General features: G+C 39.1%; 1 protein-coding gene across 2 annotated transcripts in view; it reads left to right on the forward strand.

The window, feature by feature from the left end:
* LOC122866784 (RNA-binding Raly-like protein) overlaps window positions 1-26,351 on the forward strand; it is a 100,909-nt gene that overhangs the window by 36,317 nt on the left and 38,241 nt on the right. Inside the window, exon 2 of one of the 2 annotated variants that reach the window (XM_044176892.1) lies at window positions 3,767-4,040. In XM_044176892.1, the coding sequence (XP_044032827.1) occupies window positions 3,785-4,040 (256 nt within the window). In that variant the 5' untranslated portion in view covers window positions 3,767-3,784. Of the gene's footprint in view, window positions 1-3,766; window positions 4,041-26,351 lie in introns of those variants that run through there. The other variant, XM_044176893.1, reaches the window with a different exon arrangement.

Genomic DNA, 26,351 nt, shown 5'->3' on the forward strand with positions numbered 1-26,351 from the left:
CACCATTGGAAAAGGTGTATCAGGCTACCTTTCTCTGTTCTGTTTCACTGAGCAGCTTCTCCAGCCTTTCTTCAGCCCGTCAAGCTGCCTTGGCAACAATCAGAGCAGAGTGGCTGAGGCATGGCGAAGAGAAATGTACACTGGTGGAGTGGTAGGAAATTACAAAACGAATCAATTCAATGAGTTTCCTCCCTCCATGAAAAAATGTCTATAAATCAGGCAGGTGGCCAGACCCAAACAACAACCATTTAAGAGCCTCTCTACCAAGGCACAATGCATTTCAGAGCAAGGTACAACCCGGTAATATGGCTACTTCTGTACTAAATCCTTTCTTCTTTTTTGACTCAACCACTTTCCCAACACAGCAGTGTTGTCAACCACATGACGTTGGTTCTTTTTCTGCTAAACTTATCTATATTTCTTTATCATTGGAACAAGATTGGGATGCTTCTTCATAAAGTATTAGAGTCAAAGTATGCCAGGATTTTCTGCAATGCCGGAAGACCAGTGTTTCATTCCAAAAGGAGACATCCACCTTTTGAAAAATGTGACACCTGTTCTGACCCGGCCACGCTGGCACGAAGAAATGAAGACTTATCTGTCTTCTGCTCTTTACTGACAAAAAAGGCAGTACTGTAGAAGCTGTAATCATTTTTAAAGAGTGGGCTTTGAAAAGCATCATTTTTCCTCTAAAAGCAGTTTGTAGACTGCATTTCTGGGACAAAGCTCTTCTTTGTGCTTTTTTGATAACAAATGTCAAGTCCTCGGAACAATTATTTTGCCAATTACACTCCTGGTGCCTATCACTTCCTGTGGTGTTTTCCCATGTTTCTCCTCATGACGCTATCACCTCATAGGATGAAAATCTTAATGGAGGTTGTAAATAAACTAAACGGCAAGGTCAGCAGGAAAACCACTGATGGAATAAATTAGTGTCCTGCTCTAAAGAAAACAACAGACAAGACAACATGAAATATAACAGTAAGGAGCGGTAAAAGGGCTCCGTGACCGTTACCCACTCCTGATTTATCTGACGAGAGAGGCAATCTAACGCTTCTCCACTGATTTGTCATGTTCCCTGTGACCCATCCACGAACATCAATATGGGATGGGTGTCAGAATGTGGGTTTAAACTAACATTAGGTGGTCATTGTGGAGCTCATTTGAGTTAGCACATGTATGTGTGTGCCTGCGCCACATTAATTTTCAGTGTCTGCTGCTGATAAATGTCAAGGCCACTTGAGAGATGGCGAGCAGCAATTTATTCCCAAACACACCCACACGCAGAAACAGCTCACACCAATGCAGCACTGTAAACCGCAAGCCCATAGGAGCCGTGAACCATCACGCAACTGTAGTGGGTGTTGAACAGTCATGGGAAAGCGAATAGCATTATACTGTAGGTGATGTAATGCTAAAAACATTTGCTCGATCTCAGTCTCAAGTGTAATGGATACATGGATGGACAGAGAATCTCACCTCTGTAAATCACATGGCTACTTCCTGGAGGACTGGACAGTTTCCTCCTTCATCTACTGTACAGAACAAGCAACCTTACGATGTAATTAAACCATCACTTAGGTTGTGAATTACATCCTCTCTCTGTATTTTTGACATAATCTCATGCCATGCTATAATTAGCTGAACAAACCCATTAGCACTTCACAATAAAACTATATCATGTAATTGTGAATATACTGACACCACATAGTGTCAAGTCAAGGAGGCTGAGCTATAAGGACCTACAGCCTCTTGCATTGGAAAAATAAGTTGGATAAAGGTAAAAAAAAGACTGCCGGTGACAAAATGTGTGTGCATGTGTGTATCAATGCGATATTCCAACAACATCAGTGTTACCTTGGTTACTAATCCTATTTACTGAGGATTGGATCCATTATTCAGGTTCTCCATCTCAAAGCTGAATAGTTGTTATCACCGTGTGTCAGGGACAGAGACTCAGAGGAGGCAAATATTGAATATTCAGTGTTTTCTTCACAATATTTCACAGTATTTAATGCACGAGTGTAATCCATTTTGGAATATAAACGGTAATGAAAACTTGGATTTCCTCAGCTATGAAAATGAAATGACGTGTGTGGATAAAAAAGAAAATCAATGGAAAGAGCAAAGAGAAATATGTAGGATACATATCTATCTATGTATCTATCTACTTTATGATAACTGTAGTTAAATATAGAACTTGAATTGTTTAATAGTGCATCCTTTCCTTGGGAGATGTAATGATCCTGCAGCCAGTCAATGTAAAAACTAACATTCAGGTTATGAAAAGGTCACTTAGAAATAATTGCAGGGGAGGCTTACAAAAGCTGAGGCTAATGTATGCTGATAACTTGACAGCACAAAAAAGTCTGAATAAAACTGTAACATGAATTACAGCCTACGCATTCTGTGATCAGTGAAATGGCACACAAAGCATTAGGGATGCAACAATATGGGTATTGAGAAAGCAAAGATTTTCCACTGACAGCTACTGTATTTGGTTTCTCACAAAGCAGAGGAAACTGCTGCGACATTCACATATTGTTGCTCCTTCTAATTCTCCCACTGAGCCATCCAGTGGTAGCATTTCAACCATGCAAAACTGTAGCTTAGGTAAGCTGTTGACTGGCCAGTGACCTTGCACATAAATAAGATGAAAAACTGTCTTGAAAAAGTGTGTATTTAAATTAAGTGATTTAGATTCCAACAGCAAATTCCACTACAAACCTTGTGTTTTATGGAGCCCTAAAGTGTTCAGTATTAAATAAGTAAATAAGACATTATGAAATCAATGATCATATGAATAAAATTGAGTAAAAAGGAGCCGATAAATAAGCCAATAAATTGTGAAGTAATTTAAGAAATGAATAAAGCTTTACTCATTATTATGAATTGTGTGATTTTATCGTTCTTATTTCCACATTAACATAGTTGATTTTTATTTAATTATATAAGTTCTCTTTCAAAATGCCCCTTTCAAGTCTGTTTTTATTTAATAATAATCCTTTCCTAGTCACATTTTATTTCACAATGTCACTTCTCATGACAGTGGAGTCATGAACCGCCCCTTCACTTTTCAGCCAATCACATTCCCGCAGCCTCTCTGCAGGCTCAGCAGCTGCCAGCTAGCTCCTGTTGGGTAGCTAAACCACTGAGAAAGACTGCATGTCTTTGCTCTTCAGAAGCTAGTTGGCTCATTCAGAACTATGTTGATGTTGTTGCTCTAACTAACAGGAGCTAACATGCTAAATGTGGTATGGTGGCAGTTGTTGCTTTCTGCACATGCTACCTACCTCCCTGGCTAATTAGCTAACTAGCTTTAAGTGAGTTAAAGTAATTAAAGAGCCAGTATTAATGGGTGCAGTTAACTGGTTAATTCAATATTATATCTTGGCAGTGTTGATTGTAAAGATGTCACAACTCTGAAGAGCAAAAACAGTCTTTTTCTGTGGTTTTTCTAGCCAAGAGGAACTAACTAGTAAGCTAGCGAACAGTTGGTGGGCCTGCTGGGAGGCTGGGGGCATGTAATATGAAAATGAGAATGATAAAATTACATTTCATAATAATGACTTTTTTTTTAAGAATTCCTTAAATTGTTTGATGGTTTAGTGGTTCATTTATATATTTTACTAAAGGATTATTTATTTCACAATGTCTTATTTATTGATTTCGTAGACTTTGGGGTGATTAACATAATTAGCAGGAGTCGGCCTGTCCAAAACCACTAAAGACATGTCCTCCCCTCCCCCCTCTGTCTGTGTCCCAGGAGGGCAACTGGAGGAGAATGACTGGTAAAATCCAGACCAGCAACGTCACCAACAAAAATGACCCGCGCTCCCTAAACTCCAGAGTCTTTATTGGCAACCTCAACACAGCCATCGTCAAGAAGACCGACATAGAGGTCATCTTCGCCAAGTACGGCAAGATAGTGGGCTGCTCTGTGCATAAGGGTTACGCCTTCGTACAGTATTTGAACGAGAGGAATGCCCGAGCAGCTGTGGCGGGAGAAAATGCCCGTATCATCGCTGGACAGCCTCTTGGTGAGTCTTCTTTGCTTTCTCTTTTTCTCTCTTTAGTGAGAAATTTCTGCATTGCTTGCATTGCAGATGCCACTAGGAACTCATGAAGGGCCAATAAGATACAGTCCATACAGCACTTCAGAAAAACTTTCTCCTTGAAATACAGAATGTTTCGTTAAAGCCTGTTCTTTGCTAGAGGAATGGATTGTCTCTCTCGGGAACACAAAATGCCTCAGGCATCTTTCAGACTTTTAGTTTAGAACTTCCCTTGGCTCCTAAATGCTGAAGTGTCTGTGTTTGTTGTCACGCTGTTTTGGAGAAAATCCCTGCTGAATCAGTTCACTGATCCACTAGTGAATGTAATCACAGTTTGATTTTAACATTTACCAGGCAGCAACTTGCAAAAAGTATGTTAAAGTTCTTGAGACACACTACTTGAGCAGAACAGAATATGTTAAGTGGCATGGGATGCAGCTACAATATGCTGTGCAAACACTGATTTTCTACTGTGCATGCACTTTGCTATGGGTTGTTTTTGTGGATGTTGACCACATGTTGCCAAGTGTTTTTATTCACATTTGTTTCGCTCAGTCAGAATTAGTTTTGTCTGTAAAGGGCATCATCTTGAGCCTTGTCCTGCTTTGTGAAGCCTAGGGATGGATTGCAAAGATACAGCAGAGCACATTCCTAGACACTCCTGCTTTAAAACATAATTTTAAAATGATCATGACTGGATAATACTACGTACAGGCAAGAGACCTTTTGATTAAAGTCTTTGCAATGTGTTTGGTGATTCAACGAGGGAACCTGGGGTCCAGAGTGTAAAGAGTGCAAATATATCTGGGTGTCAGTATGTTACACAGTTAAAAGTATCAACATAAGATGATCAAAGGGAGCAATGCATGATGGAAGTTAAGAGCAGAACAGGAATGGATTATTATGTGAACGTAAAATATCTGACTTTGGTCTTTGACTTGGTGTTTCAACCAGGGAACAAGGGTGCCAAGGAGTAAAGAGTGCAAATATCACTGGGTGTCAGTATATTACAGAATTTAAAAAATGTTAGAATGAGTTGATCAAAGAGAGCAGTGCATGATGGAAGTTTAGTTAGGAACTGGAATGGATTATTATGGGAAAGTAGAATATGTACACAGTTGATATTTGGCATCTAGACTCTGACCTGGTCACTCCCCACAAGCTCCCTCTACACAGCAGGGATTGGGGAGTGACGGTAATGTCCCCTCTGAGGTGCAATAGAATGAAGTGCAGCTGACTTTTGTTGACAGAACTAGCTTACAGGCTTTGCTTCATTATAATGTGTCACTTAGGCTTATTGATGACATTAATGGTTTCTGTCCAATCTTGGGGAAGCTATAGTGTTGGTTCAGCTGTGGTTTAGGTATGAAGAGAATGACTTTGTGGACATTTCAGCAGGACATGTGTTTTTGAACTCTTGCTTGAACATGATCTTTCTAACTGTTCATACACTCTGCCACTCCATTATACAGTATCCTCAGGGTGGTTAGGGTTGGTAGTGAAAGAAAGAAAGTTTTATATAAGATAATGAACAAAATTGAGGTAAACAAACCCAGTTCAAGGGCATTACCCAGTGAAAATAATATTCCCTAGACTGTTAACTCCTGGGTTAATGCACATTAGCTGTAACTAACACAGATTATGTGCACAATATAAATTTAATATTTAAAGAAAGAAAATACAGAGCTGATTTAAAGGTTATTGTGTCTCCTCTGCATCGACAGGACAGGTTATCGGCCTGCCTGTTTTTTTTCTAGACTGCATTTGTCAATCTAAACATCAAACCAATAAGCTGTCTCGACTGTCCCAGCCTCTTCTAAAAATCCATCTGGCTGCTGAGAGACCTAAGTGGCTTCTTCATTTGCGTTCCTATTGTTAAGATGATGTCTGCTGTTTATGAAGGCCTGTCTGTTTGGATAGGTGTTTGATGTTACCTTTCCACAATTAACACATTTTCTGATCTGAAAATATAGCAACAATGGTTAATGAAACATTTTGTGCATCTCTATTGTTCCATGATGGTAAAGATCAAAAATCATCAGCAAGTAATGATTTTGCCTGATTAATGGTGGCTAATGTGTTTTTGCTCTTTAAGTCTATCTTTAGTTTGATATTTAGCATTATGGATGTTGTAATCAGCAAATAAGCAGAAAAACACATCAGTTATTCAAACCTAGTCACAACCAGGACTAGCACCGGCTGGAGCCAAAACCATCACTGAGCATTCTACCATATCCATGATAATAGTGTGAGTGATTTATTTGTTACTTCTCTGCAAATCATTTGACTCTCTTCACGTGTGATTGCTTGTTTTTGGTTGAGAAAGCAAACATAATCGAAAGTATTTCCATTACTCCAGAGTTCAATTCAACCAACCCTGCAGCAAGGCAATCCTGCCCTCATTGTTATCACTCAATCTACAAGTCATGTGGCAGGAGTATGACTGGGAGATACATCCTTAATTGGCAATTAAGGACACCCTCAGTCTCATCCTCCCAAGCTGATGATTTTTATATTAACATGGCGGAGAAATGAATCAGCCACATAGGTCTATCTTCCTGTTGGAAAACGTTTCATTAAAGTGTTATTACCTGCAAGTTGATTGCACCTCACTTTCGGAGATCACATCTGTAGGTAAGCTAATATTCTTTTGTTGCTGGAGGAATTGCATTCTAATATGTTTGTGTTTCAACCATCGTTGACTATGTTTACTGAGATCATTCGCAGCCCATGTAAAAAGAAGCAGAACATGTTGTTGTGGAGGCAGAGGTATGTTTGAAAAAAAGCATGGTTTTCTGGCAGTGGTCACTGGAAAAGAGGTCAGTGGAATAATCACATCATACTGCGACTGCACAGATCCACCTCAGCTGCTCAGACGCACTGGTGATGACTAATCTGTGCACTCAATGATACACAAGTGTCAAAGGTCATAGCCTGCCGCCCCCACAGAAGATGAGACTGTCACTCTGTGTGTGTGTGTGTGTGTGTGTGTGTGTGTGTGTGTGTGTGTGTGTGTGTGTGTGTGTGTGCGTGCGCATGGATGAAAAACAGCTGATGAAAGAATGCAAAAATAACACAGCTGGAGGCACCTTCGTACCCCTGCCGCTGAGTGAAAAAATGGATGCTCCATTACCCTATCAAATATGAATAGGAGTTTATGAGATCACATCTAGGATTGTGAGCACAGCAATCATTACTAAATAGCAGTGCATGCACTGCTATTCTGAATGGCGTAAGTGCAGTGTCTCTACGCAATTCAGAGTTACGAGCATGAAGACATTTCTCTGAAAGCACTCCACATGAACACAGATGTTGAATATTGAGTCTTGCAGAGTAGACATGAAGAATCTTTCCTCTGTTGTCTATTTTGTGGTGCTGAAACATTCAAACCCAGACAACATCCCAATTAATACTATAAAGTATATAAATATACAACAAATTAGCACACTTTACTGAATATTATACTATACATGCATGATACCAAAGGATTTTGGACTGCACCTGCATGTAAAATTTTGAAACCTAAAAGAGAAAGCAAAATGTTTGTCCAAAGATTTAATACTTAATACTGTTTGATAACATGATCATGGAGATGGATCACAACTATTCAAAATACGTTTTACTGTTTTGCAGCTGTGAGCAGCTCTTATATTTTCCTTGTGAATGGCGTTGTGATAGTGGCAATTAACATCAAAAATCAAGCAAAAAAGCGGATTTTAGTATGCTTTTTCTGTCTCTCTCCATGGTGCTGAAATATTTCAACCCATGTTCCCCACTTAATACTGTAAAGTATTCAAAAATGTATAGTATTATACAGTTGTATAAAATAACTTAATACACTTTATATGTATATATATGGATATATATATATATATATATATATATATATATATATATATATATATATATATATATATATATAATGTTATATATATGTTCCTATTCCTATGTGCATTGAATTGTGGGATAAGAGTGTCAATCAACACCAAAAACCTAGCAAAAATCAAGGAAATTTAGTATGCATACTGACTTTATTTTAATTTTTTAATGTTACCGTCTTGTCTCTCTCCGTGGTGCTGAATCATTCCAACCCAGGCTGTGTTCCAGTTAATGCTATAAGGTATACAAATATGCATAGTGTACTGTCTTGGGAGTCAGTATACAGGAAATAAATACACTAGAAAATGATACCAGACATGCAGACATCAATCAAGCAATTAGGGAGCACTCCTGCCAATTTAATGTCAACAAACTGTTTGTAGCTAGATTTAATTCTTCCATTTTGTTTGCTAAGATGTTCCTGGGGATGTCTCACTATTATCCAAAATTAGTTTTAAAGGCACTGCAAAGCAACATTTTCAGTTATTCTGGCTGATTATGTGGTTGGAGCTAGAAGGTGAGCTACCAGTGAAGTCACAGGACTCCATGTACTAATAATAATAATAATAATAAAGGTGTACGTTGCTCTGTCCTAACAGGTGAAACAAAGCTAACAAGAGAGTGGGGGAAATGTCAATGGCTGTGCTCCCTTTAGCCGTGACAGTGATGCTTGTTACGTAGCAAAACTTAAAAAACTAAAATGGAATTCAGGCAGCAGTATGACATTGATTTCCTATCCACTGATAATCAAACAGCAGCAGGTAGTGGAGATGCTGTGGTAAACTTTAATTTCTTATTCCAATGGCTTTTACAGTAAGTGTTGACACACTACAATTTTCAATTTGGATTCAGCCATGACAAGTTAAATACATGCATTAACTAGTTCATCTCAAAGTTGCACTATGCCAGTGTTTTGGAGTTCACCCAATTAAGCACAGTCTGTACATGGAATCACAATCCTGGGAAGGGGTCTAATTATCCAAAATAATTCAAATCACCTGTGTGATTAGTACATTTAGTGTGCATACTGTAATCTTGATATATACCTAATTTTGGCTAAAATGAAAGAACTTCATACTCAATCTTGCTTAAAATGAGTGTGTACTGTAATTAGGACACAGCACCAGTCTCCATCTCCATGGCTCTCTCCATTTCGGCCCCAAAACTAGTTTAAATTTCACTACAGTCACAATAAATTCACTTACAATCCCACCCTACATACAGCCAGCTAAAGTTACCTGCTCTGTTGTTGCATAAGGCAAGTTAAGTACAAATATCTCAACGTCCATGCCCGGCCTGCCCTATACGCCCCTATACGCTGAATACACAATTGTGTATGGCCCATAAATCCTTATATATATATATATATATATATATATATATATATATATATATATATATATATATATATATGTTGCTAGGAAACATAAAGCAAATCAATGTTTCTGACCCAAAACATGCAGCCCCCTCCTCAATGGATAGATCAAGCCATTCAACATCACGAGCACAGGAATCTCTGACTGCATCACCAAAGAGAGGCACAGAGAAAGAGAGGAGCATACACGTGTCTGCATAGCGTGCCAGTGTAACGGCTTTGCGTACAGGAGAACTGTCACGGATGGCAGAGAGAGAGAGAGAGAGAGAGAGAGAGAGAGAGAGAGAGATTGACCCTCTCAACAGGACTTTATTTCACCAGCAGAATAATCACAAGGATAAAATGGTCAGGTCATTTAAAGGCAGCAGTATTACAGAATTGGCATTATGCATGAATGAAGAGATCAAAAATTTCACCTGCTCTCATGCGGCATTCTGTCAACAGGTCGACAGGCACTGCCATCAACAAAAAGCAGGCGTCATTCATGTATGACAAGCCGCCCTGCATCAACCTATCAAAATGTACTGAATTGAAAAATATATTTTGAAATTCTTACATTGCTCTACAGTTGTATTTGCAGCATCTACAATACCGGAAATACAATTAAGTCTATATATAAATGAACCATTCAGATTATTAGTGCAAGAATTAGCTCATTTTTTTCGAGCTTATTTTGAATTGTATGAATGCTGTTGAGTGTTGGCTTGGTTGTGTTGTTTTTCTGCCAACATGCCTATCGTCAAGAGTTGTAGCACCCTCATTTTTCGTTGACAGGTTAGAAAGACTTATGCACACTTTATAGATTGCAGGAATGTTCTTGCCACACTGTGGTAATACAATATCAAAGGGTTGTCATGTTGTCCTCATAAAACAAATAATAGTTTTATATAGTTTTATTTATAGTTAAACTATATATATAGTTTATAGTTTTATAAAGTAAGGAGGGCCCTGCAGTTATATATTTTTTGTCTTGCACCTGAATATTTTTGCCTGGATGTGCACACACTTGGTCCCTCTTCTAAAGTAAGGAGGGCCCCCAAAGAAAATCTGGCCTAGGGCCCACTGTTGTCTAGAGCCGGGCCTGTCTACATCTCACTTGTGTTGTTGTGTGTTCTCTTCCCTCTGGCTAAAATCTGACTGGGGGAATTCCTCGTGACACAGTGACATGATGATTGCTAGCATCCATGAACCTCAAATTCATCTGAGCAGTTTCCTTCTACACTCACTGAGATGTGTCTGCTGTATTGCTATGGCCTCGCTCCTCAGTGGACTCAGTGGGCAGCCATAAGAGACAAAGAGTGATGACAAAGAGTTTTGATTGTAAAATTCCTTTGATGTATCGTAGAAAAGGTTTCAGTCGTAGTCATCTGGACACTGTTTTCAGAATCAAGATCAATTCGGAAGTCATTCTCAATTGTGAAAAAAATGGGACGGGAACTAGAAATTTATATAATATGGGCTCTCCGGTCTCTCCCATCGAGGCCAACCTGTACATGGAACAGTTTGAGAAGAAGGCGTTATCCTCATTCCCGGGCACACCACCAAGTCATTGGTACCGCTACGTGGATGACACCTTTGTGAAAATCAAGAAACAAGACTTGGAAGCGTTCTCAGAGCATATCAATACTGTGGACCCCAACATCAAGTTCACACAAGAAGACGCCAAAGAGAACCGCTTGGCCTTTCTTGATTGTTCTACACTCAGAGGAGAGCACGGAAAGCTCCAGATAGAAGTGTACAGGAAACCAACACATACGGATCAATACTTGCTCTTTGACACACACCATCCATTACAGCACAAGCTGGGTGTAATCCGGACATTACAACATAGAGCCCAAGAAGTGCCCACCGGCTCAGAGGGTAAGAAGAAAGAGGAAAGGCATGTCCAGAATGCACTCTCAGCCTGTGGTTATCCTACTTGGGCTATCAACAAAGTTAAAAGAGCCAAAAAACAGGACAAAAGTGTAACAGAACCAAGAAGGAACGGTGTCTCCATTCCTTATGTATCTGGACTGTCTAAAAAACTACAAAGGATCTTTAGACAGCTTTTAGACTTTATCAGCACAGACGACACGCTAACTCAGGATTACAGAGCGTTGTGCATTTGCATCTAAAAGCTACAAACCACACATTTGAAGACAGCGAGGTGAAGATTCTAAGTAGAGAGAAGAGTTGGTTTGAACGGGGTGTCAAGGAAGCCATTTTTAGGAAAAAAAGAGAACCCCTCTTTGAACAGAAATGGTGGTCTGAGATTCAATCTGCCCAAAGTCTATCACAGTGTATTATCACCTTGGTCACGCCAATCATATGCTAATCAGGTACTTAACAGTGATGAGGTAGATGCAGCCAGAAAACAATAGGCCTGATTACTGATTACTGGGCTATCTTGGAATCAATTAGGTCAGTTTCAGGTGAAACTAGCTATTAACAGATACTCAGGCAGATTCCTTCCTGAGGGCAGGGCTTATGTAACACAGAGTAGCTTAAATTTCTAGTTCCCGTCCCATTTTTTTTCACAATTGAGAATGACTTCCGGATGGGAGCCGAAACGTCTTGATTCTGAAAACAGTGTCCAGATGACTACGACTGAAACCTTTTCTACGATAGAACACTCCTGGATAAATGAGGGACTACACCGTCTTACTCCTTTGATGTATTTGCACCAAATACTTTGTTATGCATATCACTCTTACCCTTTATGTGGTAAGATGTGTATCCATCTTTTCTTGTTTTTAATCTACAGAGGTGGTTGTTTCAACTGTGTCCTGATGTGGCACCGTGTGCTTGTGTGTGTCTGCCTGTAGGCAGCAGATGCGTGTAATTGGCAGGGGGTGATTGAAGCCCTGATGGAGAAGGACAATGAAAGAATAACATCCCATATTTTTCTGAGAGGCCATGTATGAAGCTACAAGCTGCTCTGCAACCATGGAAGCAGAGAAGAGAGAGAGAACGGCAGAGAGACGTTAATAGCAGAGAGAGGGCGAACTAACAACATCTCTGGAGAGTCCGTCTGGCAGCAAGCACACCTGATAATCTTCCCTCTGTTGACTCGTGTTTTGAGTAGACTGGCCCTCCCAGAAGAGATCTGCATTCCCTTCCACCTGGAAGTTTCATGGTAAAGGTCCATCCCATTACAATATTAATGACCACAGTGAAGGATAATGTGTGATGGATCACCAATCATACTGCCTCCAAATGGCATTGGCAAGAGTTACGCACATAAATAATAAAGTGATTTAGATGCAAAATCCATCCTAAGCGGATTACAAAGGCAGTGGCACTGCAATCAATCGTCATTTTGGGCCAACATGATGCATAGCAAGGAGCATGGGACACAGAAACTGAACTATACCGGGAACAAGGAGAAGACTGTGCAGGGAAAGGTAGAAGGAGAGTGTGCAGGGAGAACTGCTTTAAGTGTGGCCACAGTATTTGTGTTTCTCAGAGTGTAAAAATACACCTACTGGAGGCATATGTTGTATTTGTGGATCCATTTTGTTTCCTGATTTAATTATTTTTTACAGTTGATGCAATATTATTTTGGAATATTTGGAGCACTCCTACAGTGAACTTTAATGGCATAGAAGTTTTCCCTTCTCTTAAAGACCTTTTACACCGTGCGATTTTGGGCTGTCCCATGTGAAAATTGACAATTGTATGAGAAATGTGTGTGTATGGGATGAAAACTGTCGTTGTCAATCCAAAATGGTGGTCTTAGATTGTGGTGCGGCAGCATACAGCATGTTTGGTTTATCACAGTATTGTTTTCCCTCTGCTTGTGTGGTATGACACCATACTGTATATGCTGTATTGGCTCTCAGACATGTGTGGATTATGTCTTGGATTGTTTTTCTTGTGCATGTTTTTATGTTAAATTTTCTACCCACACTAAAAAACAATTTCCCTTTGGGATAATTAAGAAAATTAGTCGATCCATCAATCAAACCAACCCATCAGAATACGACAAGAAATAAAGAACGCAGAATACACTAGCAAGCGAGGGCAATGCTGACGCTAAAAACATATTGACCTCAAACTCACTTTGTAAATTCAGCATTTCATGTTACCTTCTCTTTGCTTACCAGCTTCACAATCTCCTCCATCGCTTTGTCTTTTTTCTGTTTCCGCTGTCAAATTATTCTGTTTATACTGTAGTGCTATGATTCACCAGGCAATCCTCACATCATCTGGACATGTCTCAAAATTAACATCAAACAGTCTGACACAGATTGCATCCAAGACTTTATTAGACCCATCTCTCACATTGTGACATACAATGAACTATGGTGCCTTAAAACAGTAGTTCAACATTTCGGGAAGTACACTAGTAGACGAGAAAATAGATATCACTGTCATACCTGTCCGTTAAATATGAAGCTACAGCCCTACAGCCAGTACCTGGTTAGCTTAGCTTAGCACAAAGACTGGAGATGGGGAAAAAAGTTAGCATGGCTCTGTCCGAAGGTAATAAAATCCCCCTACCAGTATCTCTAAAGCTCACTAACTAACACATTATATCTTGTTTGTTTAATCCATAAATAAACAAAGTATAAAAACAACAAGTTGTGCTTTTAGAGGGGGTTATGGGTTGGACTTTGCTGTACTGAGATGATATTATGTGAGTTGTATCGATCTTCTCTTCTTACAACAAGAAAGTGATTAACCATATTTCCCAAAAGGTCAAACTTTGAATTTGAATTTGGTGTCGATCCCCCAGAATTAAAAGTGCAAAGGCTTTTCGTTAGACTTACCATTTTGTGTTCAGATTTCAAGGCATTCTGGGAAAAGAAGGGTATATGTAACTCATATAGACAAAGATGGGGCTGTAAAATAAATTGCAACACTTCCTCACAAAATACATGCAACTCCATAAATGCTCTGCATATCACAGGCTTAACATTATAAGTGAATACCACAGGGGGGATTTTTTACTTTAATGTCTAGTGTCTAATGTATTAAAGCAATCCTCCTGCATCTTCCCCACCTGGCTGCTGTAATTCTCTCTATCATTCACCATTAGTATTCACAAGCTCGCTTTCACTTTGAAATTTGCATAGATAATTCCAACTTTGTCTACAATAACTGCACAGCTCAGTGACTTTATTTTGAGAGCCAGGTTCAGAGGGATGAACATGAGTCATGAGTGAGAGGCCTTATGGGTATTGCAGTATGCAACTAGATGGGCCAATTCGTCCTGATCCACTGGACTGAGCCTTGCCAAAGCCAACCCCATAAGGCCCCCTCTGTGTCTTTCATGTCCCCGTGTTTGCTTCTGAGGCTGTGAGAGTATTCACGTAAGTGTGTGTGTGTGTGTGCGCTTGTATGTGGGGTCTATGTGCTTGCAGATGGGAAGAGAATTCAGGTTTGTGCTTCACTCAGAAAAGGATTTTAACCAGAGCGTAAGAACTGTAATATCAACACATAACCTCATTCTCTCTCTTCCTTTCTCTTTGCTCTCTTATTCCCTCTCTTTCTTCCTTTCCATATCTCTCCTTGTCCTTGTGGGTGATTAGAATGCACCCTGGTTGTCCATCTCCTCCCTCATTAATCACGCTCTGAGAGAGTGGGCTGGACATTGAATGCACAGTTGGCCTGACCCAGCACTCGACAAAAGCATCCATAACACCAGGTACAGAGCAGTCATACAATAACATCAACAGTATAGCCAAGCCAAGGATTCATCTGTGCTGTGATGTATTCAGAATATAAGAACATGTTTCTTTTGTGGAAACAATACTGAAGAAATGTAAAGATTGTCATTGTGCACTTAATAGGCTTTAATAAAGCCACCCAGGAAACCAAGAAAGCACATTTCCCCGGCTGCCAGGATCTCTTTCTGTCTCTCTGTCCCTCTCTTTCTCTCTTTCTGTATCCCTCTCTCTTTCATGCATTCTGACAAATGCTTTAGTGGGGCATGAGCCACAGTGTGGACAAAGTGAGATGGATTACTGTGTGGATTTTGGCAGGGGAAACTGCAGCTAATTCTCTGATTAGAAACCGGGGTTCAGAAGGTAGAGAAACACTGAGCTGTGAATCAGAGTCAGAGCGCAGGGCTCAGTGGGCTCCAGAAACCTGTGCATGTGTGTGCATACTGTATGTCTGTGAATGTGTGTGGGTGGCTGCATATGCTCGTGTAGAATTCAGAAAACAAGCTTGTTTTAGTTTATGTGCGTGTTTTGTCTGCTGGTGTCTGTTTTTTTGTGCTATAGTTATGGTTATGGTTATACAGTATGTAGTAGAGTTTAATTACCCAAGTGACATTATTAATATGATCACAATAATTAATTCTCTTTTAAGAATAATTAATTCTTTGCAATGCATTACTATACTCAGATTACCTGGTAAATCATGAAACTACATTGATTTGAATTTGATTTGTCTATTTCAATTAAAATGGTGTTACTTTAGAAGTTCTTTTACACATTACTTATTTTTGGGCCTCACAGATCCCAGCTGTAAAACAGGGTTTAATACAATGTTTACAGTACTTAATACACAGCACTACCCCTCCTTAAAGGTGGGATATGCGATTCTGGAGAAATCCAATACCATGGCAAATACCATGATATAGAGCAAACAATGGCACAGCAAGTAATGTAACTAACGTTTGCTAGGTTGTGGGTTAGCAAACTGTCACTACAGTTGCTGCTGCAAATTGAAAAAAAAATTGCAATTAATGTCAATATTTTTACACATACAACAGCGGGGCCTGTGAGAAAGTGAAGCCAATGAACAAAACACATGAACTAACACATTCATTTTTGAGAAACACCTCAATGCAACTAATTCGTTTTTTAAGGTAGTAAAGTAAAGCGATTCATTTCTTTCAGAAGTAACCTATTACTACCATTGGTCATGGCAGGATCTGAAATATAACTTTGATGCTGACATGAGTCGGTAAGTAGAAGCCGCATCCATCTTCATCCCTGTCTTCATATCTTCCATCTGACCAACCAGCCACCTCAGAGGATCCCTGAAGCTTCTGTCCCTTCTTTTATTGCAGTTAGTAAATAAACTGATGGAAGCCCAGTCTGAGTGGGGACAGTAAGGCTTCAAACTATCCATCCTGGCTAAGATGTGTTCATTAATATTACATCCGTCTACAGAGAAAGAAAGAAAGAGAGGGAGGGATAGACAGCAAGGGGAAGTGGCTTTGGTCCACTGAAGAAGAACAGAGTTGGATAATTGTTCTCTATGCATAATCCGAGATGCCTGTTTACTACTGAGCGCTAAGGTTCACATTTAGGGCATGCTGATGCAGACAGGATGGCTTTGAATGAACAGATCATTGGTTGAAAATTGAGATCTGGACTTTCTCATAATGCAAAAAATAAAATGTTACACTAGCTTTGCATGTTGGCACATGCCTGTTATGATCAGACAACATATTTGGAATAAACACATTAACTGAAGAGGCTAGTCTTCACTCTGACTTTATCTGTACGAGTCTCAGTAACATGCATCAACAGTAATGAGCCTTTTGTGTAGGATTAGTGTTCTTACAGATGCTCTACTTGTGCATGCTGGGCGATAATACTTCAATAAGAAACGTGTGTGACAGGTGTGCAGTCTTGCTATGACAGAGACCACTGCAGTGCGACCTTTGTATGGAGCATCAGCTAAACTGACAGACCTTCATAACAGACCTGACACAGACCCCCAGAATGGAAAATCTGCCCTTTAACACTCTATAATAATTGATCCAGTCAGTCATGTCTGTCTCTTAATTCATGCTGTAACTGTCGATATGCACCTCAGGCTGAACGACAAAAGAGAAATCCAGGCGATAAAAGGTGACGCATTGTGTGAGTAATGGTTTGTGACTTGTGATTACACATGCAGTGATAATTACTGCGACCCCGTAGGGTTTCTGCAGACCCGTGCTCACAGGGCTCTGCAGCGTAACCCCTCTGACTCCCCCCGCTTAGTGTGCGAATTAAGAATCACTGTGACAGACTCACTGAATGAAGATGGACAGTATAAACAAAATAACATTAAAAACAGCCCATAACCTCGCCCGGAGCAATCTCTTGCTCTCTCATGTGTTTACTTTTCCTTTCACATTTCCTTATTTGACTCCGCATTTATTCTCCCTACATCTCCTCGCTCTCTCACGCTAGTTTGCTTCCACTCTTCCTCGTTCCTTCATACTCTTACTCACAAGGCCACCTCGCCAATTACGCTGCAAAGCTGAGGACTTGTGAACCATTGCATCCAGTTGTTAGTGCGGAATACTGACTCACAGCTGGAGGACGGGACCCAGCCTTGGGCTCCACTGTCCAGTAAAGGTCACACTGAGCATGATGGCGGTTAACTACCTCAAGTTTATTGCAGTCAACACTTTGCATTAGCTGCCGCCACGAGTAACCTCTCCGACACCATCCAGACACAGTTTACAGTCAGGTTATAACCATCCCAAGGTACTCGGAGCACTGTTTAGAGCACTGGTGCATGACAAAACTGGCCACTTGGCCTTCTTAGACCTCAAGCCTGTGCTATTTTGGGGAGTGGAGGAGCAGCTAGAAGGATTATTCCACTACTGAGAGGGCACAGATTTGTTCCTGACAAAAGATCCACATGCAAACATATGTCTAATTGAATATACAGTGATTAAACAAAACATCTGGTGCATAGTCACGATATTTTTGCAGCCCGTTTCACACAATCTAACTTATCTCAAAGCTTAAAACTCTTTTCTCAAACTCAGCTCCTTCTCCTTTATCTGTGTCTCCTCCTTTGTGACTGGCATAGATTTAATTAGGGAAATCAGTGAGGGATAATGACTTCTACCTGAATTGACCTCTTTCTAAAAAGTGTACGGTATATTTTGCATATTCAGTGAACATTTGATTAAAACACAGAACTGCCTGCTTGTTGAAATTCACTTTGGATAGGAGTTAAGTTGTTAGAGCCAAAGAGATACTCAATAAAAAGGTGCACACTGTACTGAGCTGACAGGATGACCAAACATCTATCGCAGCTGTTGAGGGAGAGGAAGCATAACACACAGCTGTCTGCTCTGTGTCTCCAAGGAAAAATTGACAAACGCGGGGAGTTGTCTTCAATAGATAGCAGCTGGTTTGAAGTGTATTCTTGACCTTGACAACTTCTTGTGAGTTGTTCACACATCCCTATTAGCCTGTAGCCTTGGTGGAGACGCAAGAAATGGTAAACAAGTTGCAAAAATAATGATTCTGTAAAAGAAGGAACATTTGTTGGTAAATACATGGCAGTTTCATACAGAATATTCACACAAGATGACTAAAAAATAAATGTAATACATGACAGATGGATAAAGAATAACTCAAAGCAGCACTCTTGTGTGCTTGTGTAGTCCTGCTTAATGTAAAATCAGCACCACGGTTTTGAGCATCTTAGTTTTTAGGGCACAGTATGCGAACATACCAAAGTGGGCCTTTGCAGCTGATGAGTTCTGGGACTTAGAGTGCTTGAGCTGTAAAGTGTGTCACTGTTTTCTCCGTAGCCTACCTGTGTGACAGAATTATTAATGAGCTGTGTCTGTATTTATGCACCTCACATCTAACAGGGGAAGATGGGCTGCCTTCATTACTTTGAGTTGTGGGAGCCTTTCTGTCAAATGAAATTTGAGCCTCGGCCAAGACGAGCGCTTGTTATAACAAAAGGGGAAATTCATCAAGTGTTCATCTGGTTTGAAATGATGGGTCAAGACAGTGTCAGTCTCCTCTCCTCGTACATGGAGTAAATGAAGATCATGGAATCAGGAGTATGAGTGTGAAAAGGCACTTGTTCACTCTATGGTCACTGAGCACCACACTGTGGTACACAGCAGTTATTACGTCTTCTGACTGTCATAACCAATACAGTGTACATTAAGTTGTGATCATGCCTCACAAATTTATGTACGCTGTAACAGTTTCCGTGTTTGTGCTTTTCTTCCTAAAATACCATTTTATTGAATTAATTTCTTTCTGATTAGTTTCAGTTTCTTAAATTCCCTTTTTGTCTTAATGTGCTCATGTGTGACCTTCTAAAAACCGTGGACAACTCTGGGTATTGGTTCAATGGGATTTGACACGCATCATATTGAAGGGCTGGAAGCAGAAGGGCATAACTGCCAACATTTGGAAATTAATATTACATTATACATTTTAATTGATTAAACTGTACATGTACAGTATAATCAATTAAAATGTCTTAAAGAGGTTGATTTACTCTTGCATGTGTATTCTGTCATTTGCATGAGCTGATTTAGTGCACATAAAGTTTGTTCTTCAGAATCAAAAAAAGTGCATGTACAGTAAATGTATAGAGATGTTATAAAGAGGTTTTAATGCATGTGTCTATGTTAATGACAAATAGTATTGGTACCATTATTATATGTACTTTATTAGTTATTATCGATCATTACAACATCAATACATTAAAATGCATTTCAGATTCATTAAAGTATTAATTGTTTACAAAGTGCTACAGTCATAAGTTACTTTCTGTGTGTGTGTGTGTGTGTGTGTGTGCTCTTGTGCAAGCCTTCTTATGTCTTTGTGAGGACCAGTTTTAGTTAACTTGAAAAGTGAGGACATTTGAGAAGTAGCCCAAGTTCGAATCCACTTTTCTGCTTCCCCTGCATCCCCTCTCTCTCTCTCTCTCCCATATTTCCTGTCTTTCTTCCTCTTCGTCTCTGTTCCTCTCAAATAAAGGGAAAAAGCCCAACAATAATCTTTAGGATGCCATTTTTATAATATCCCAATTTTATATGTGTATGTTTTGTGCATATGTGTGGTGAAGCATGTGTACAAAGTATATATATATATATATGCCCGTGTGTGTGCATCTATATATTGTAAACATATATATACATTTATGTATATACATGTTTGATTTTATCACCCTGTTTTAACACTTTACTATTTTACTATTATCTTTGTTATTGATCTTTTTTGTGCTGCTTTGTTTTAATAGTTATTTTATTGTTTTTGTTTTGAAAAGTGCTATATAAATAAATGTATTATTATTATTATTATTACAAATGAAATGTTGTATGCATAAGCCATTAATCATTATTTCAATACACTCAGGGATTTTGCTTATACAGCCTTGCTTGGTCTGGTACAGTTTGATGCATCATGTCAGTGTGGGTCCTCATATGTATAGATGTTTTTGCAGCTGGAAATACACATTTTCTAAGCTTATCACAATCATCTGTGAGATCAAAACCATAAATGATTTTTCCAATGTTTTGACAAGAATAAATGTATTATTTTCCCTCAAACTTAGCCACTGCCAAAAAAGTGTTTTTCTACAGAGCAATGTCCACTTTGCAAATGTTTGCATGATCTATTTGAAAACTGATAAAGAGAGGAACAATAGCTGACTTTCATCTCAACTGGAGACCTACACAGGTGCTGAAGTACTTTGAAGTAGTTTCATTACAATCCATAAAAAGGGGACATCTTTGGAATGATTTTGTACATCAGTGACCCCTTCAGAAGACAAGAGGAAATGCTTGTGCATGTCAGCTATAGATTGCTGTAGGAAGGGACAGGCATGCAAAGAGATTATTTCCCTAGACAGAGCATACAGTAGGTGTGACGGTGAAATGGCCAAATGAGTTGATGATGTAGACTATGGAAAAAAAGCACTTTTAAGTTTAATTACAGTATTAGATTATTCTTGTTTCTATTACGTTTTATATGTAACTGCTGTATGTAGCATATGACTTGTGTGTATGATGGTACCCTCTTAACCCCCCGTGACATAGAAATATGAATCTACCATAATGCTGGCTGTTGTTCTTATCAAGTGCAAAAGTGCACTTGATAGGAAAAAACTAGTCCTGGTGTTTTAGTAGATTGATATGCTTTGTATGTATTATGGACATGAAAATGAACTGTATTTTAAAAGTTCAAAAGTCTGTGGTGTTCGCTTCTTTTTTCTTCTTCTTACTCACAATTACAGATGTACAGTAGCTCATCTCTTATGACATGTCCATGTCCTGTCCAGTTTACTTCTGAAGTGTACTTTGTCTCGTAAAGGTCTTAAAACCAAAGCTGACAATCGGCCATTTGTCATCCTTGGTGCATTAATCACTCTATTCTTTACGAGTGTCACTTTCCAACTCATGGCAAAGAAATCACAGCCTTGTTAATCTCTGATGCAGTAGGTAGAACCAAAAATGAAGTAAAATCCATCTGCTTTGCTTCCTCTTTTCTTCCCTCCCTTTGGTTAGAATCATTCTACAGTATGGGCAATGGCTCAGTCAATTGTGGCTCCATTACATCCAGGAGACATTATTGTCTCTGTATTGGGTTTTTCTAATCCCCGCCGCCCTGTGTGGTTTGTATTATCTCTGCCGACTGGGTCAACGGCTGTGGCACCGATAGTGTCTAAGCTAAATTAGATTTGGCAGCCTTTAATGCCTGTATGAATAGCAATTGCGACTAGTTCAACATCTGAATACTTCTTAATGTGATTCTTTGTACTCTGCTGACCCTGACAGATGGAGAGAGAGAGAGAGAGAGAGAGAGAGAGAGAGAGAGAGACAGAAAGAAGCAGAAAGAGAGAGAAAATGGAGTGAGTGAGAGAAGGAGGGAGAGAAAATGAGAGAAAGGAAGTAAACAGGAGGGAGGGATAATGCAGATCAGGGCCAAAATAAAAACGAAACAAGCTCTTACTTGAGTGTATGAAAAGATGAATGATTAAATAAAGGTACATTAGAAGATGGGTGAGCCTTTAGAAAATAATCCCTCAGTTTAGAGAAAAAAATCATTAAAATTGAGTGTTTGCATGTGTGTTTGCTTATTAGATTACTTGATTTGTGGATTTTAGAGTCATGCACCCCCACCCCACTCAGGAACAGCTTTGCTTCAGCTGCCAGTAAAAGAAGAGTTTCTGTCCAATAAAAATGTGATTTCCACTATTTCAAAAACATGACACATATACCTTGAGAAACAGATAGCTGTCGTTAAAATAAACTCAACAATAGAATGTCACTACAGATGTTATCACCCAAACACACATTTGGTAACAAACTGGATTTGCTGGAAAAATGTTGTGCTGTATTTTCAAGATATTGATCAGTAAAATGGGGCTGGTGAATCTGTGGTTACCACTGTCACCTCACAGCAAGAAGCTCTTGGGTTTTTGTTGTTGGTCCTGGTAATTGAGTTTGCATGTTTTCCCCATATTTACTTCTTGATCTTCTAAATGCCTTAATTGGAATCAGTTTACCTACAGGTGTGAAAGTGTATGTTTGTTTGGTTGTTTGTCTTATTATATTGTATTTTATGCTCTGTAATAGACAGGCAGCCAGATGGTTCTCTGCCTTCTCTGCCAAGGCATGCTGGGATAGACTTCAGCTCCAATATGATCTTGAATTGAATGGGACATTAATGGATGAGTGATCAGCATTTATACGTTCTAATAAAGAAAGCCAGGCAATTTGAGAATAAAAAACTGAATTCATATTGTACTGTTCCTGTGACTTTACATAGTAATGTGAGGTAATTTGAAAATTGTAGCAAAACATCAGGTGACAAATTTGGTCCAAAGCATGCCGAGATAGTCTCCAGCTCCCTAAACAAGCAGGAGGGGAAAATGTACAAATGAATGGACAATTTTACTTTTCATTCCAAGACAGATAGCCAGGCAATTTCAAAATAAGGCTAAATCCACCCTACAACAGAATTTACATTGTTTTGTTCCTGACAGCAAAAGGCATAATGTACAGACACAGAAAATTATTTTTTTAAACTAAAAATTAGAGCAAAACATCGAGTAACAAATTCCTTGAGTTGGCCCACTGACACTGATTACTCAGTATCTGAGGGAGGTTTATAGGGCTTAATCAGTCGAATAGGAAAATGGACTCATGCACATAAAATCACTGTCATGCTGTTTCCTCTCCACTAGAGTGTGCTATTTTCCTTCCCAAGTTGGGGTTGCAATCAACACTTGAGCCACAGGGATGCTCTTGTTGAACACCTATTGAGAAGTTTCCTACAGTTTTTGCTTTCAGAGGAGATATTCAGCAACTTGTAGCAATGTGTGTGTAGGATGGGATGTTTGTTTTCTCCTTAATAATGTTATTTTAAGTGCTCTCAGTTTCTTGCAGGGGATTGTTGTTCTTCCTCCCACTATAAGGTTCCATTTGAGCACAGTGCCCCTTTGAGTAATTGAGGGCAATCTGCATGCAAAAACTTGGAGGAATAAAGAGAGAAAGTAATGCAATGTATACGAAAACACTGCTAACCAGCTGGTTTATAATAGGGTACATCAGAGATTAGTTCAACAAAGAAAAAACAGCCCTGGAGCCTGAGAGTTTGTTTTATCTCCTGTGTGTTTTTTGTATTTTTTGACACCTTGACACTAGTCTGTCGAATGGGACTGAATTCAAACAAATGAGTCGTTCAGGCTTTGTAAGCATAGTATTAGCAAAGAGAGACAATTTGCTGTCACAGACTGCTAAGCAGTTGCAGCAGTTGACACATTAGATACATTTGCAATTACTCAGTGCCAAAAGAAGAGCCTCTCTAATGAGCTAAGAGAGGCTGTAAGTCATAGGCCAATGAGATGTGATGGCTCAAGCTGATTTATATCCATCATGTAGAAAATCTTCCCCGTGGGCATCCACAGCATCCTCTCCATCTCAGCTATAAATGAGGGTCATTTGTTAACAGGGAGTGTGTTTCAAATGCCAGCAGAGATTGCCTGAGAATGCCAAGCACTTCAGATTAGGTTGATACATGTACATCTTCTAGGAAGCTCTTTGTATCTTAAAAAGGGTAATATTGTGCTTAGTGCTTTGAAGACTTTATGAGGGTATATTCTTCTTAAAATCACCACATCCAAGTTCACACTAGTTGGTAATTTCTTGTCAGTTTTCCCTCCATACAAAGCACTATTGTTATATGAAATCAGTTTAACTGGATTTAACTAGCCCCAGGGTGCAGTACAGCAAGGGAAATAACAGTGGCTGATTAAGAGAGGATGTAATACATTACTAGCAGTGATGGATAGTCACTGTGGAAATTTGACAGCACTGTGGTCCTTTGGGAAGATATGGTGTATATTAAAGTTTTTACCCTTTCTTCAACATAAACATTAGGGATTTAGATAATATAATAATTGGAACCAAACAAAGATTTTAAACCTGCAGTAACAGATGTTGTCTTTTTATAGCATTGACAGCTTTATAGTTAATATGGCCAACTCTTTTGTGGTCACCTGGCGAATGTAAATCCAATATTCACTGTTCTTTTTGCTCTGTTTTTGATCTCCACCAAGTCCTGAGGAAAATATCTGGCTCTTTAGCTGCTAAATGCACCACAATGTTTAGCAGCTAGTCACTAACTGTCTGTCTGTCATTTGGTGATGGGCAAATTGAAAATCATTGAAAACACCAAATGACTCTATGATCGAGGTAAGTGAACCAAAACAAAGAGCTGAAAGACGCTAAAAAAGCTCTGTAGAGCTGAGGGGAACTGCAAAATTGGGCCATAATTTTCTGTGGGTTCATCACTACGAGAAACCCCTTTCACATTACACATAGTCATTTGATCCATTATTGGTATAAAAATATTAATTATAGCTGTTTTAATAGCCTCATGGAGATTTTTGCTAAAGCCAATGTATCTGAAAGCGTATGGTGGTATGATTGAGACATTGAATATTGTTATCCAAATTGCAGTGACTGAACAGGTTCAAAGCTCAGATGTGATCCTTTGTAGTTTTGAGATATTCAATATAACATTTTATGTACTTCTACTCCAACATGAATACAGCACTTTTAAATGTCATATAACTGGAAACATCATGACTAGTCGGAGAAAATATGCGCTGCCCTTTCCACTAACCACAAGGCTGCTAAACATTGTTTTACAAAGGAGCATTCAATTAAAGAATCTACATATTTCTTAAACTGAAAATGTAAAAAATTTCAAATGAGGAGTCTAGCTTTGCGCAGAGATTTATTCTGTGTGATGCTCATTAAAAAAGGGCCTTGGGTCAGGTGGGACTGTTAAACACAGCTGGCCTTGTGTAAACTAGTTCTTTAGTTTCTTATTTTTAAGTCAAATAAGGCACAAAATGAAGCACATAAAGAATATTAATTATAAGGGATTCAAATTTCCTCATTTTATGCCATGCTGACTACATGCTTCCTTTTGTATTATTGAGGCTGTTTGTTGTATTAATCCATCATGGACAGCAGATGTCCCTGTTATACTTTTAAATACAGATTTTTCTCATTGCTGGTTGCTGATGATTTTGTTTTCCCCATCCAAAAAAATACAGTTTCAAATATGAAGAGAAACAGTTTTACAGTGCAAAAAGCCATTTTTACAACAAATTACCTTGACCTATAGCCCAGTGCATGAACTAGTAATCATATCTGCTATATTGATTTATTGGATTTTCACAAAATTCACTTTGAGGGATTTCATCTTTTCCAAGTTTCCAAGTAAAACATAAAGAAGACCATTTGTCAGTCTGGAGCATGTGAGAGCAGCAGTTTCAAAGGAGAGCAATATTGATTGAATTCCTGCTACTTCCATGCAGTTGGCTTTCAGAGTTGTTTGTTTCCACTGCACAATTCATTTTGGGCCAAAAAAAAGTGTTGTTATTCAACCCACACAACAATAATGTAATATAGTGGAATGAATCGCACAAAATCAACATCCAGGCTTCCTTATCCTTGTCTCCTTAGCAACACAATCCCCTTTGCAAGTAAAATGAGATGCACCTTTTCTCAAGTGTGCCCAGAGGTTGTGGAGGGACTGGAATATTATTTTTGTGCCAATGTCACTGTATGCTCATATCGTGTAAGATAATAATCTATTACATTGGAACGTGGTTAGATGCCGGATGCAGCCTCCTTCTTGTCTTAATACAGAATGGATCTATCACTGCTTTGTAGTGTGAACCAGGCAGAAACAGTGTCACCTTGAAGGTCAGAGACAGTGCTTGATTTCAGGGTTTGGTCCTCTTTCAAAGGTTGGATTGGCAGATAATCTAAAGTAAAGGGTGTGTACTATGAATTAATCTGAATTAAATTATTTCCAGCA

Source organism: Siniperca chuatsi, linkage group LG19 (genome assembly GCF_020085105.1).
Source record: "Siniperca chuatsi isolate FFG_IHB_CAS linkage group LG19, ASM2008510v1, whole genome shotgun sequence".
Lineage (NCBI taxonomy): Eukaryota > Metazoa > Chordata > Actinopteri > Centrarchiformes > Sinipercidae > Siniperca > Siniperca chuatsi.